Source organism: Sphaeroforma arctica, assembly GCF_001186125.1.
Source record: "Sphaeroforma arctica JP610 unplaced genomic scaffold supercont1.439, whole genome shotgun sequence".
Classification (NCBI taxonomy): domain Eukaryota; class Ichthyosporea; order Ichthyophonida; genus Sphaeroforma; species Sphaeroforma arctica.
The window spans coordinates 19,857-35,466 of record NW_014040119.1 but is presented as its reverse complement, the minus strand read 5'-3'; the positions used below and the strand labels follow the sequence as shown (position 1 = coordinate 35,466).

The following is a 15,610-nucleotide window of genomic DNA, read 5'->3' as shown; positions in this document are numbered from 1 at the left end:
AAATATATATCCATCTATCTATCTATCGTCTACCTATCTATCTATCTATCGTCTACCTATCTATCTATCTATCTGTCTGTTCAAGTCATATGTATGTATGTATGTATGTATGTATGTATGTATGTATATATATATATATATATATATTATATATATATGAGTATGTATGTATGTAGGTAGGTATATCTATATATGCGTGTATGTATCTATATTTATGTATGTATATATATCTATATATATCTATATATATATATATATATATATATATTCGCTGTGCCACTACTACCCGTCTTGTGGCATGATACACTTGTCTTGTAGACGGTCTGCGAGAAGTGCTTGAAATTACACACTGACACGGAGCTGCCGCATAGGAAATGTTGTAGATTTGCAAGGATTGTTCATGGTAGACGATCATACCAGTGATAAAACCGGAGATAAAATCATAATATATATTTGAGAATGAAGCACGTATAACGATAGCATGATATGCGCTCGGGCCTACTTATATTCTTCTCTCCGTCCATTCACCGCTACGACAGATTTGCAAAGGTTTGAAGTGGTGGAAGAGCCGCGTCAAGCGCAAAAGCTTACACGGCGCCTCGAACGAAGACGCCGATGTGACTGTGGAAGGGCTTATCAAATTTGTGGAGGATATCGCCAGAATACACTAATCCGCATACCTGCATTCTAAGCTGCGTATGATGCAGTAGTACAACAGGATCTTCTGCGTTTATCTACTTGCAGTGGAAATCGCGCATTTTGTGTGGCTCGAGATTCATCTTTTGGACCGGATAGGTGCTCCTCGTTAATACGCATACAGAATGGTGAAGTGACTTGGATATATGCCTGCGTTAGAACCGCAGGTGTCGCACGCTTCTTGTAGGGCAGAACCGGCCTAAAACCCACATCTCGATCACCATGTGTGGGGAACCTGGTGCAAGTGAAGTGATTGGATACCGTGCGGAAGTCATGCATTTCAAGCTACATCATATGGAGATACACGCACGTCGGTTGCAAACCACGGACGGGGCGTTGTGCACAGATAAGCTGGCGATATTTGTCTAAGTTGCGCCTTGTTTTGAACTGTATTTAATGCAGTGATAGGATCGAAGTTTTGCTTCTCTGCTATACAAAGCGGCTAATTTGGCCTGTGATTACACCGATACAGTAACATGTGCCGCACAACCATTGTACACTTCACAAGCGGCAGGCATGGTTCGAAGAGTTGCTCGTCTGCCATGGGTATCAACTGCTCTGGCGGCTCGGAAGAGTTTAATGACGTATAGGCTACACTACTGAGCGCTCGAGATCGTTTGTCGTGTGCGTGTACGGGGCACGAGTAAATGCCAAAGGTGTTCGATTATAACGACATAGACAGCCGAAACGCATATCGTCACCGGCAAACATTGCGACGACCTTCAAAAGCCCCACGTTGTGCAAGTTTATGGAAAGCGGTTATGTGAAATCAGTCGCATGTAATATCTTCAGCTCAAAGTCAGCAAATAAATTAGTAAATACTTCAAAGTAGAAAGCGTTTCGGTACAATATTAGATTCAGGAAATGTTTACCTTATCCGAGTTGCTTGCGATTGTTGGTAACATATCTATTCAGCAGTTGTCCTGTGTAGATTATACAGGCTTATCCGAGTATTCGCAAGCCTTGCGCATATAAATACGCGTTGTATATATTATATTTATCATCAATTACCAGTCCGAATGTTAAACCTACCTTTATTTTTAAACGTCTCTTAAGCACAATCATACAATGTTATTGAAACCTCGGAACTATACATAAGCATAAGAACATTTTTCGATCGAGCCTGTGCCCTTTATATCATATAAACGATGGAGCCCACTCAACTACTAAACCCATTCAATTGCTATCATTTCTCTGCGCTACATATACGCATTCCTGATTCCCATTTATTTTAAAGCAATTGTTGTAAAGACAATTTATCCGACCGTGTTTCTAAGTTGTGAACTACGTCCAGCTTTGAAGCTCCATAAAACATCGAAAACGGCATGGAGGTAGATGTAGACCACCGGCAAGTTTTATACTCAGGTGCACAGCGAGGCCTACTGCACTGGAAGTCATATTCTCACGGTAAATAACCGCAGAACTAATTTAAAATATCAAAATGTATACACAATCACAATGGAACGAAATGGAGCGTAACTGCTGTAGTCAAATTCTACTCGTCCAGCCGAGTGCATGTCGGAAAACGATTGTGTGCCGTTTCGTTACCAGATCTCATTGTGCGGTCTCAAGTATGATTTCATTGAGTATCCGATTCAAGTGGGGCATTGACACCGGGACTTATATATGGGCACCTCCATGGATGTTAGGTTGCACATCAGCAGTCGATAAAGTATACACTGTGTGTTCACACCAGTAAGGATAGAGTGCACTTTCGGACTTTGGATACGTTTCTTCAGTATGATGCACACCCTCTATAAAGTGACAACCAAGGGAGACATCCAGGAAGTGGCCAAGTTGCTGGATGAGGGCCGTGATGTCAACGAGATCTTCGACGTAAGCCCGGCATTCTAACATGGCATGAATCATCTATCTGTTGACTAGTATGCTTCTAAAGATATCAGACTGGTTCAAAAGGAGCGTTCTTTCTCTTATTATTTCAACCCCACCATTACACTATAGGGCGGAGAAACAGCTTTGCATGGTGCTGCAGGATTTGGTAATACACAAGCAAGCGAGCTTCTGTTGGATCGAGGCGCAGATCCGAACATCAGAGATGTGGTCAGTATTTAAACTTCATTTAATTGTATCTAAAGGCTGTACACATATCTATCTACCTTGCTTTTTAGTACATCCAATATCTACCTCATGCAAGCGTTCTGCAATAGCAATTTGGAGCTGTCGTGCATAGAAAACGGTCACTGACTAAAAAAAACCAACCCGATGCGCTGTCCCTGGACACTGTAGAGCTTGATAAACAAATCATCAACATCTGTATACTGTATTGCTGGACTACATCCGTACAAAGCATTGCTGGGAATACCTTCGTGCGAATTGCAAGTGTAGGTTGGACTCATAATTCTTCGATGTCGTTGCTTACGACAGCGAACACAATCGTACCAAAAACAGACTTGATTGATTATATGTCAATATTTATCGTAGTTTGCCTGTGTTTGATCACTTTCGAATAGAATGGATGGACACCGTTGCACCATGCAGTTGAGGCTGGTAGTACGACGTTGGTACAGATGCTCTTAAGTCGCGGCGCAGCAATCAACGTACAAGATCAGGTAAGAAGTGTTAATGTGCAGGTTAGAATAAATGATAGTAACTATAATACAGGGGAATACTACCATATGAAGATTTATGAAACGCATCTGTTAGTTATGGTCTCAGTAAGGTGTGTGCACCATTTTTAAAGGCATCTTAGATACAGCTCCACCGTCAGACCACCCATTCTACAATGACGTGACACCGCGACACCGCATTTGGCAGCAAGCCGCTCGTACATAAGTTCGCTTGCTGCAAAATGGGGCCGAATGCGCATAAAATTCCCAACATGCGTTGCATCTATACGCATACCAGTGACCGTGTTGTGGTCGTGTTCGATTGGAATTGCAAGTCACGTATTTGTTTGCTGCATGGCAGATATACATACTTTGAGTAATTCAGAGGGCATTTCACAATTTGGCCCGCGTACAATTCCATATATGGTGCTCCCAAGAGAAACAATCGATAACACTTTCGAGAGAGCCTTGCATAAATACATATCCGTTGTTCAATTGACAAGGTTAAACATAGCCATAGCCTTGTAATTCAACAACATTGCCAATGTTTATCTACAATGCTGTACAGAACCATAGCCTTCGCGAAATGTTCAACCAGAAGCACTCGCGTAAATACTCGTACGCCATCCCTGTAGTATATTATCGATTGCATCTGATAGCACAGCAAGCTAGGACACGTACGCTATAGTCCCAACAAACCTGCAACGTCCACCATGTTTTGCCTTCCATATAAAGTACCATCAGGGGACCCTGTACTGTCTGTATAGGGTTCAGTGCGCAAACCTGGGTGAATATACGCTATCTGAACTCAGTAGACCACTGTCCTTCGTCATCACTCGAGAAAGTGTATTGTGATGCTACTATAGACTGTGTATCTGAATTCAACAGCCTACAGAGTCCCTACATTACCATGCACGGTAGCTGCTACCAGAGATTGTCTAGTCAGACTAGCAGACTCATCCTTCAGGACGGCACGTAGTGTAGCTCATGTTGTCAAGTGGCGTTCAAACGTATACAGTCCAAACGTTCTATGTGCAGAGCCAGCCAGAGAACAAATATGTATGAACAAGCACTCGCACACGCATGTCTAACGTTAGCTATTCAATGCGTTTATAAAAGCTGGGGAATACGCCGTTGCACATCGCGGTAGCCGATCTTCAGTACCCAATGGAAAACCAAGTGGAAGCATTGCTCAAACACGGAGCCAGCGTGGACATCCGCAATAGGGTAACGTACTAGTTTGTCTTTAAAGACTCCCATTTGTACCCGAAACGTTGTCCTGTGTGTATTAAACTTGACTTGAGTACATGTACGGACACTTTTTTGTCTGATGTAGAAGGCTATGACTGTTTAGTATATATGTGTACCCGTATAGTGTAGTGCTTGATCTCGTACTGTAACTCGCATGAAATTTTTATAAACTTCACACATAAAAGGATGTGAATACATGTCGCATACACACACTCGCACCACCTCACGTACTCTCTAGGATGGAGAAACTCCATTGGATATGGCAGACAAACACAACCACGAGACAAGCGTACAGATGATGTTGAAAGCCAGTGAGTCTCGTGCTCGTCAAGCCGCCCAAGACAAAGCTACGCAGCTGGAGGTAAGTATAAGGGCTGCGCATTAACATGTCTGTGCGCCACTTTGTGATCATGTTCTTTGTAGTGGTGGGTGTATATTGCCTAAATTTGAGATGGTGGGTGATCGTTGTTGTGAAAATGGGAAGTGTGCGCCGCGTGTGTATATACAGCATGGCCTAGATAAGTGTCAACTGCACGGAGCCCGTTCAACATTAGCAGGGTAGCCCCCGAGGTTTCCTGTTTAAGTCTGTACGTTCACAGCACTGTGTGCAAGCTAACCCGTTGGGCCACTATTGAATGCTATCGCATAAATGCACTCGCATATAGCGTTTTCCTAGCATGCGGATATGCTCTCGTACACCCAGTACCTAATATCGTACTGCACCAGTACAATACAATCCAACATGCGCTCATCACATGACTACGCCAAACTACATGCTCAGAGCACTCAGGGTGTTGGCCTGCTGGAGCCCACAACGAACTCAATCGGTGCACCGCCTACTGAAGCTATGCAGCCCCAGGGTAGTGTGGAACCAGAAAACCCTTCTATACCTACTTCTATACCTACTGAGATGGTTATGGATGGTGGAGGTAGTATACTAGGCAACACGAAGCCTGCAGACGAAACTATACTTCATACAGCCGAGCCTGCTTCCCAGGTACGTGTTAGCTATGTACATTCAGGCTTTGTGGTTGTATGGTTGCTTTTTTCGAACGTCATTATTTATTTCTTCTACTACATTCACTATCTCAGTTGGGACATCAGCTGCGAGCAATTTTTTTCGAATGGTCGTATGTGTTGAACTTAAACTAACATCACACTCGCAACATTCACAGGCACAGTAAGACTCGACGGCTAATGACAATGCCCCTTTCCAAAAAGTGTCCTTTGAGGCAACAATCTTCTCAGGAAGACCATCACTCGGATAACGGACAGGGCATTTATCGTCACCATGGCAACGGGGAGCATCTTCAGCAACCCACGGTTTTGTGTAGCTCTTACAAGGGCGATGAGTATACACACGCGGAGAAGTCTGACACAGGTGCCGTCAGTGCTGGTAAACCAGAGCACCAACATCAGCATGGTGGTGCGTGCAAGGCTGGTTGTGAGTGTACCAAACATAACGAAAGTGGGCATGCTGACAAGGGAACGGATCATCAGTATCAGATTGATGAAAGGGTGGCCGCCGACGGTGGCCCTCAGCGCGAGTATGATGCGCATGGTGATGTTGGTGCAGATCGCCATAGCAACGATCGTTCCCAAGGGAACCACCGCCAACACAGCCATGACCGCAGCCAAGGATATGGACATCGTTCCACAAATACCGACAGCGAGGCAGGATCCACATCTAAGAGACCTCGTGACGGAGGAATGGTTCAGGATGTACATCGTCAGCCTGACAGCGTTCGAGAGGGTGAGCACACGTATGACAACATACATGATCGTGCACGCTACACGCATCAGTCCGGACGCGCACACGGATACGAACGTCATCATAGCACGGAGGATGCTGGTGATGCGCAGGCACATGGTGAAGGTGCCTTTCACCATGGCCACCACAGAGAGTCTCAGGCAAGTGCACGTGCACATCAGCACAGCACCGGATTCCCTATCAGCGAGGCTACGAGAACTAGCGGACCGGCTGTGGCTACGAAGGTGTGTGCAAATACGTTTCCTATCACTTTGTGGTCTTGGTTGGTCCTCCTAGAAAACAGGAATAAATAGTCTTGATTCTGCTGATGACTGATGTTGAATGTGTGTATACTTGCAACGTTTGATTGCTGGTTTGTTTACCTCATGGGACTGACATCTCCCCATCGCCAACCTCTCATCGGTGTTTTTGTTTTGTTTTGTTTTTTGTGTCGAACAGATGTGTGGTGGTTTTGTGATGAAATAGATGATTATAAGAGCACTCACGACAGTATATTTTCATTCTGTAGCGTGCTCACTCGTCGCCAATTGTAAGTCTCGCGACTTCCGAGGGAGAAAGCTCTGAACCGGTCCAAGATTTCGGTGCGGGTACGAAGCGCCATGCGGCTGATGAGGTGAGTACGTTCTTAATGCCTAACGTTTTAATGCGTTGCATTATAGCGTACAGAGATGGGATAATTGAATATCGCCGAAGCTGTGTAGACCAGCAACGTAGCTGCGGAAACAATACATTTGACACACCCCAACTGGCCACGTATCTTCATCACGGAGGTAAACATGGATACTCTACGGGACATACTCTCGTCGTTATAGACAATGTCTGTCCATACGGTGAATACACTTGCAGTGGTGTGCCTGGCCTTTTGCCATGTACTTCGCAACAACCAGACTGCATGCATGCACATTTATTGTGAACCCAGATTGCAAAGTAACATCTTCCCCGAACATCTTTGACGCAGTTCCGGATTTAAGCTCGAAAATCTTACGCATGCCCAGAACTATTCTTCTCCGTGATTTGCTTGATATGCTATTTAGATACTTCTCTCAATGGTACGGATTTACCTACCAGGAGATCTTAACAACACGAGTACGCCGCGGCGAGCCATTGCACCATGATCAGTTGAAGCGCCGTCGCCCCGACACGGTTCTGCACACTCCTGCTTTACAGGTACGTTACATAGCAAAGTACACTTGCTTTACCACATGTGAGATAGAGGAGTTATATGGGCGTACACGATTATTATTATGGAGGTACAGGCAAGTGATCGATCTCAACTATTGGGGTCTTATTGTAGCCAGTATGCACCGTGTGTGTGTTTTTCAACTTTCTTCGTACATTTGCAAGCAGGAGGACACGATCTTGGATAGAGTGATGGAGGAAAATGCCGAGCTGACTGATCATAATGCCGGGCTGATTAGTCAAATTGTCAAGCTGAAGGTACTTTGTGTAGAGATGTACGTCAATACATAAAGTACCGGCATATTTACACTCACAATTTTGTTTGGAGGCATTTCATTAGTTGCGCTTTTGATGTGTCTTGACGATATATTATGCAGTCATTATGCAACCTTGAAGAAGGCGCACGCGCATCATGGCTTTTGTCTAATTTGGAAGCCGGCGTACTCTATTTGTCAGCTAAAATTCTAACTGAGTAGCACGGACTTAAGGTCTCCTACCATTCTCATATCATTTCGACAAACCATCGTGGTATATTGCAATATACACCCTTGGCACATCATTCCAACCAAGCTATGCGCTCGCCCATGACGCACAGGCGGACAGAGAATTCCTGGAACAAAGAATTCAAGCTCTCGAAGCCACGCAGAAGTCCACAGTCCACAGGCAGAGCAAAGCGGAGAAGAAATTGAAAATAATGAAACGTAAGATAGCTGAGATGCTCATCATCGTGAACTAAACCCCATATTTCGATGCGACAAGGTGCTCTATTCTGGTGCATACCGCCCGTAGTGGCCGCCGTGTGTGTTTGGTTGCGCCGTACAAGCTGACGTGGACGTGTATGTTGCAACGAGCGCCTAAACTTTGACACGACCTATGTTGAACAGATCTGATATATTGCCAATAAAGGGAAGGCATGTACTACGCCGGGTATTTGCATGTGTTGTTTTACCGTGATTTTATGTGATTGGAGTATGCCCGCATACCTCAAATAGATCCCAAATCATTCGTCTCTGCCTCTTGGGATAGAACATATAGGAAAATGGGACCGAATATGGTCTTCGAGGGCATATCCGATACCGGAATTAGTATCGTGCTCATGGCACGCACTCCATCTGAATGGTATTGATTGCTTTAATTGATCATTTTAATCTAAGAACGCGACTATGCACCCTTGACCTCATAATCAAATAAACTCGTTATTTACTTCTTTCAATCCCTTCATGGTATCGGAGATATACGTTTCTGCCGGTCGCAGAACGGCAAGTATTTATTCATTTGTTCGAAACAAACTACAGTTTGGCGGTTTGCATTGAACGCCACACTGTCAAACAACTGACGTCTAACAGCCTTTGTTTTTCAAGGAGGCTATGGCGCTATGCCACGTATTTATTCACTATTGTAATATTTACCAACACTGGTAGAGAGGTCTGAGGGAGGGGATTTACATCTATTTATTTATTTTTTAAATATTTTTCATAGCCTTCTGAAAATAGAACATATTTTTACAAATATTGTTCAAGAGGCTATGAAATATACAATAAACCATAGCCTACAACCTCTCTGAGTCTCTCTCTAAAGAGAGGGAGAGAGATAAAATCAGACATGAATAAAAAATACACCTTTTTTTTAATATAAAATACAGTCTAATTATAATTTCGGCCTACGCCCGGCTCCAGTAGTAGTAGGCTACCAAAGAGCAGAGTAGGGCCTAGGCTACTACATTGAGTACAATCTACTGTTAAAAAATTAAATATCCAAAAATAAATATACTCTGTCGACTTCATAAATAGTAAACTTCTAGTTTACTATTTATGATGATGTATACTATGTACAATCTACATAGTTACTGGATCAGGATTAGACGTCTCTCTGATCATGAGTGATGAGAGTGTATTATAACAGTTTGAGACTCTATGTACTACTCTACTCTTTATTTAGACACTAGTTTTGACTTTTCTTGGGCGGTTATGCCTAAGGCGGTGTATTCGGATGTGCTACTTTGGTTTAGGCCCCCCCTTTTTGGGACTTCGAGTGCATTTGTGACTTTTAACTTCAGGTGTATTTTCGACATATATGGTCCTATTTTGGACTGCCACACTCAAGAATATACATAAAATATTGACAAAGTTCTGAGTTCGGTATTCAAAACTGATATTTTGGGCGAATTTATTCTATTTTTTAGGAATTGCATTCATATTGGCTTCATCTTGGCTTCAAATTGGCTTTGAATTGGCTTTATATTGGCTTTTAGTTGGCTGCATAATGGCTTTTAGTTGGCTGCATAATGGCTTTTAGTTGGCTGCATATTGGCTTTTAGTTGGCTGCATATTGGCTTTTAGTTGGCTTCGAATTGAGAAAACGTACTTATTGTGACTAAAAACCATGGCTTACTATGTGCAGACTACTACATACTACTACTAGTAAATAGTAATCGAGAGTAGAGACTAGTAGTAAAGACCTGAGAGTATGAGACTAGTTGTCAGTTGAGCCTGAGATGTACTGGATTTGGGGTCTCTCTGATCGTGATGAAACTCTGTCTCCTATTTACCCTACTCTCTATTTTGGATTCTCTCTGGAGTCTGGATTCTGAATTCTCTCTAGTCTCTATTGGCAATAGTAGAGTGTACTAGTAGTAGTAGTAGTATTGTAGTAGAGATTATTAGAGAGACTAGTAGTAGAGTCCTGAGAGCCTGAGACAGAAATGGGTTCAAGATTTCTCACATACATAAGACACTGACCAGTGACCAAAGCTTGTACATAGTATTTACATACATAGTTACATGTAATTGTGTATTACTATTTATCTATTTTTAAAAATAAATATTTAGAGAAATAGACAGAGATCAGAGAGGGCGGGGCCCGGCCGCCCGGGGGCAGTGTGCCGGTGAGCCTGTGAGGCCACAAAGGGGCGAGGGCTGAGGGCTCGAGCCTGGAGGCCCTATTGAGGTCTGAGATGACCGGGTACGTGCTTGTGATTGGTGTAAACAACCCCTATAGGAGCATCATTTTACAGAATTTTGTTTCTTTTGTTTTTAAATAATATATATATATACATATTTAGAATTTGGGGGGTTTTTTTAAAATTATACATCATAAATGCCATACTGTACTTTACAGAATTTTGTTTTTGTTTTACAAAATATATATATATATATATATAGAATTTTGTTGTTTTTTAAAACAAATATACATCATACTTACTTACATAGCCTATGAAGATGTTCAATTTTCAGAAGGCTTTTATGCATAAATAATGACTGTTGTATATGTTGTTGTTTTTTACAACAAAATATTTTTCAAAAATAACTTTTTAAAAAGATTTGTTTTATTTAAAAACGTTTATACAGCTTGTTAATTTATCGGCTATTTTATGTCTGTATATCCTTTTTACATACACCTGTAAATGTAAAAAATTATCTATAAAATATAAACGTTTACTTCACAAGTTCACATGGCTAGCGGAAAGCGTTAAGTTTCTGAAAATGAGAAAATAAATAGCTCGGCCTTTTCCGCCTCGTGAGTTGTGACGCGAGTGCTCGTGAAGTCGAGAGTCGTGACTCGTGTCTCGTCAGTTAAAAATAAAAATATGATAATTTATAGGGGCGGCTGTGGGAAGACTCAGTTCTCAAGACTGGGAACACGCGACACATCCTGGAAACTTAAAAAAAAGTTATTTCTTGTTTAGCGTGCTTGAGCTGTCGTGAGGCCGTTTGAGCGAGAATCTAAGTATATAAATATATATACTTACGTTGCATTAAGATTCATATACTTCGCTTCTCTCACAACAGTTCATTTAACCCCCAAATCGAAATCGTGAAAATGAATACGCCTCGCCATACCGCACCCGCTTCATTCCTATCTTACCCCAAGTTTGCTTTCTTCTACGTACTGCTGGTGTTAGGAGCTGAGGCAAATCCAGCTCGTCGTCAGGAAGGGGAATCAGAGCCTATTGTGGGCCAAACTCCATTCCTTGTCACAGGTATGTATACCTAGTGCAAAGCTACTTCGTGTAGAATTACACATCTTTTGAATTGTTCTGCTATTGCTATTCGATTTTGGTCATATTTAAATTTGTGGCTTCCGTGACACCTTATCATTGCTGGTGACTAGTTTCGTTGTATATACAGTGAGTGGCGCTCTACGACACGTGGCGGGACCGATGTACTTGCGTGCTGCTAAGCCTTTCACTATGAATACTCTGTTCGATTCCTTGGATTCCGGTTGACTACGAAGATGATATTTGCGCTCTATTCACCCCTCACACTATACGTTTTACGTCTACCACTTGCTATCAGATTACAACGAGACTACTGACTACTTCCCGAACAAGGTCTACGCCAACCACTCGGAGTTCTGGGATGTTGAGTACCATAACAGTTACAAGATTGCTACTGACTATATAGGCAACTTCACATATGTTTTGTACCAGCGCGGAACTCCGATCCCGGAGGAGGCGAGTTTAAATCTCGCCCCCTCCACGTTCGTCTCTTTCATGCCAATCCCTGTGGCTACTATGACTATAGACGAAACAATCCCCATGCACATGATTGAAGTGTTGGGTCAAATCAATAACATCAAATACTCCGATAACGCAACATTTGGGTATGCCACAAGCCCTTGCTTGCAAAAGCTGGGTGAGAACGTGAATCTGACTCTCTCATCTGATCCCGAGCTGAGAGAAATCCAGACCCAGGTATGTGTAGTATCAATCATTATATTTCACATTGTTGACGCCTTCAAGTGGGCTTGTTGCCTACGCTAGCATCCTGAACAATGTCTATAGTTGGTATTATGTTTATTCGATCGTATACCCATTGATCCTTCGCTTTCTCTCGCGCTAATTCTCATTGGATTCATTCTGATTTCCTCCATTTTCAAACAGTCCACCGATATCCATATCGCTTCCATATACACGTCGCCCAATGTCTCTGAGAACACGTACTACGCAAGTTCTATCAGTTCGGACCCAGGAGCTTTGCATCGTGCCGAATGGATCGAATTCTTGTCACTGCCTTTTAACTTAGAGGCTGTGGCATCGGAAAGTTTCAACATGGTTGAAACCAACTACAACAACTACAAGGAGGAGATGCTGCAGGTGGCTGAGACCAAACCCGTCATTGCCTGGATCAGCACATACACTTACTATGGCCCCAGAGAATACATTATCTTTGATTCCGATTACAAGGTATTTAGAATTGTTTAATATCTCGAGCTTAGGTAGTATTTTCCGTTTATCCGGAGTAGCGTTAGTTGTGCTATACTAACGGGGGTCTCAGCTGAAATTTGTATCTCTTTTTTTCTGTTTCAGCATCTCATTTGTCGTCTTGTAACCCGCACTGACTCTTTCCTCTTTTTTGGATCCAATTTTAGCTGGAGTATATCTTTGCTGCACAAGCCTCCGCTGTTGCAGCGGGCCAGTTTAACGAGACGACCGAGGGTGATTTCCATGATCTTCTCAAGCTGGCGGATATTGTCATCGATGAGGCCTACATAGCCGGCGGCGAACAGAAGGATATTCAGTGGTTCATGGATTCATATGGTATCGCTGAAGAGAATGCTATGGATTACAAGTTCTTGTCTACTTCACCCGCCAGTGTCTTCGATGTTATGGGTCGTCAAAGTGACTCCTTCGGTCTAGGTACGCGATAGTCAACGATCTGTATACCTGTGTACCTATATTTTTCACCCGCGGACGTTTGCGGTATGCCATATTCACTCAAACAGTCTACACATTTATTTAAGAGTACTATTTGAATTGAGACACTGATCCTTTTGTATCGTTTACCATTTTCCATCTCACCATAGATTGGTATGAAGGTGCCGTTTACCGTGCCGATGAGGTGCTTCTAGATGTGATCAGTGCCGCCCATCCGCAATCTCGCCTTGGTGCCAACCACAACCGTACTTGGCTCAAGCGCACGGAGGATGAGACACCTGTCATCGTCTCAGCCGCAGACTGCCAGGTTTTGATTGATTCGAGAAATTTCGATTGAGACGAGGCTGTGGGCCATTGAGGCATGTGTGTTTTCTGGTTTCTTAGTTTCGCAATTATATTTAAAATTGCAAAGTTTGGTATTCAATTTTAAATATAAATTGAATGCAAATGCTATGGATCTCTACTGAACACAAGTTTTTATGCCTCATTGTATGTTGCAAGCAAGTCTAAATGATTATACCTACGTGGGTATGTGTGAAGACTCTGTTTTATTCTTTTGTAGAATTTCAATAAAACATGTGCATACTCCAAATAAGCCACGAATACTGATCAATCTGGTGAAGGGTATGTTGAAATAAGCCTAAATCGATAGGCTGGTCATTGTAAAAAAAACATCGACTGGTATATATCGATTATGGCTTGCTTCATCTGCAATATTATGCAACCCGCTATGTTCAATACGTGCATGCAATATCTTTGTATTCACCTTGTGCACGCGCTATCGAAACAGGGCATGGTTGTAGCTATAATGTATATTCATCGACTTCTCTATATACGCAGGTAGAAATACTTGTTCAGCGCTACGATTAACCTTGTAATGTTTGTTCAGCCCTCGCTACAAATAAACATACAGAAATATCTATACAGCGCGACATGACAGAACAATCGCAATATTCGCAAGTGTAAACATCCAGAAATGAAACACAACACACTTTCATCAAGTAGACACTTCCACTACGCTACACATGCAGTATATGTTGCTTTCATATCCTTCTGAATTCCTCCAAACATGTGTGTAATCGTACGTGATGCTTCTATTTGCATGCATCAAAAATGACATGCTCCTAGTTTACAGATAGGATACATAGACTGCTTATATAAATTTTACTTAGTACTGACTCCAGCGATATAGCAATAAACGAACATTAAAAGTCTGTCAGCAGATACATTTCTGCCGCACGTTCCGACTGTAGTATGTATGGTTCATACTGCCGCGCAACCTGGTAGCACCTTTAGTATAACAAGGTGCTGCGTGTCGGCCACAGGTGTCCCGACTTGGCTTTTGCACAGAAATTGTCCAGACGTTGTCGCCAGTACAGTTTGACTATGCCTAATGATCTTTCCGGCCATAACTTCTAGGATGAAACCGCGTTAGGTGAACTGGCTGGGTTTGGTGGCCACCTCCTCGCAAGGATTCGTGTACTATGACAATATTATTATTTTTCACTCCCCAGAAGTCATCAATACAGCTGTCGTGCTCTACCAGAAGTATCCAAGATAGCCATTAACGTATATATCAGGTTGTTTGTGGTTTCAGGCTCTCCAGTTATCAGGCTACTCAACCTTCTGATATCGCACTACTTGGCTTGGACTGCCATCACATCTCTCGAATTTTTTAGTATCGAAATCGTAGCATTCGCTACCATCCTTCAAAGATGTGGTACCTTCCCATAATGAGCGAGCTATTCCGCAGGGAATCCATTGCAGTGTCCTGTACGTGCGACAGTTGTATGTAGAAGTTAGCTTTATGGATATGTTTTGTGCTGCTAACGTATGCAGTAGTATTTTTAAATCAATCGACGTCGCGTATTCACGAATCTGAGAACCATCTCCGACGAACTATATAGTAAGTCGAGACAAATGAACTTACTTGTCACTGGAATAGAACAGACAATAATTTGGGTATGGATTGCTGATTAGATTCCCATTGGACGGACCCTGGGTAGTAATGGCCTCGAACCCTGCACACTGGTCTACTTGGATTGCGTAGTAGAAGTTCGTACCAGGGACTGGAAACGTAGAACGCAATTGCGAAGAAGAAAGATATATGTCAGCGCATACTCTGTGCTGAGATACCGTGGAGTTTCATCGCATTGTGCGGTACAATAGCTTATATATGTGTACGCCAGGAGATTAACTGACATAATTACAATAAGAAATGAAATGCATATAAATATGTATACATGTACAGAAAGGAATATAGATATAAACAAAAATGCATATATATAAGTATGAGAATAACTGACGTATTTACAATACAAAATGAATAACATATAAATAGGAATACACGTAAAAATATATGTACATATATATATATTATGTAAATACATACTCTGCATATATATCTATATCTAAATATATATATATATATATAATAGAAAGAAATATATGTATACTAGACAGAAATAACTGTAATAAAATATATAATAC

At 42.3% G+C, this 15,610-nt stretch overlaps 3 protein-coding genes across 3 annotated transcripts; all 3 read left to right on the top strand.

Annotated features, from left to right (window-relative positions):
- Positions 1-2,436: 2,436 nt before the first annotated feature.
- On the top strand, positions 2,437-2,769 carry SARC_06259 (hypothetical protein; the record flags this gene model as incomplete). Its single annotated transcript, XM_014299845.1, has 2 exons — positions 2,437-2,532; positions 2,659-2,769. 2 exons carry the CDS (start codon positions 2,437-2,439, stop codon positions 2,767-2,769), a joined length of 207 nt encoding a protein of 68 aa, XP_014155320.1.
- A 2,004-nt stretch (positions 2,770-4,773) lies between these two features.
- On the top strand, positions 4,774-8,207 carry SARC_06258 (hypothetical protein; the record flags this gene model as incomplete). The annotated part of the gene is made up of 7 exons (XM_014299844.1): positions 4,774-4,875; positions 5,296-5,511; positions 5,763-6,509; positions 6,794-6,898; positions 7,354-7,452; positions 7,633-7,722; positions 8,060-8,207. 7 exons carry the CDS (start codon positions 4,774-4,776, stop codon positions 8,198-8,200), a joined length of 1,500 nt encoding a protein of 499 aa, XP_014155319.1. The 3' UTR covers positions 8,201-8,207.
- A 2,949-nt stretch (positions 8,208-11,156) lies between these two features.
- Positions 11,157-13,738, top strand: SARC_06257 (hypothetical protein). Its single transcript, XM_014299843.1, has 5 exons — positions 11,157-11,443; positions 11,760-12,157; positions 12,347-12,649; positions 12,835-13,102; positions 13,270-13,738. Exons 1-5 carry the CDS (start codon positions 11,284-11,286, stop codon positions 13,455-13,457), a joined length of 1,317 nt encoding a protein of 438 aa, XP_014155318.1. The 5' UTR covers positions 11,157-11,283; the 3' UTR covers positions 13,458-13,738.
- The last annotated feature ends 1,872 nt before the right edge of the window (positions 13,739-15,610 follow it).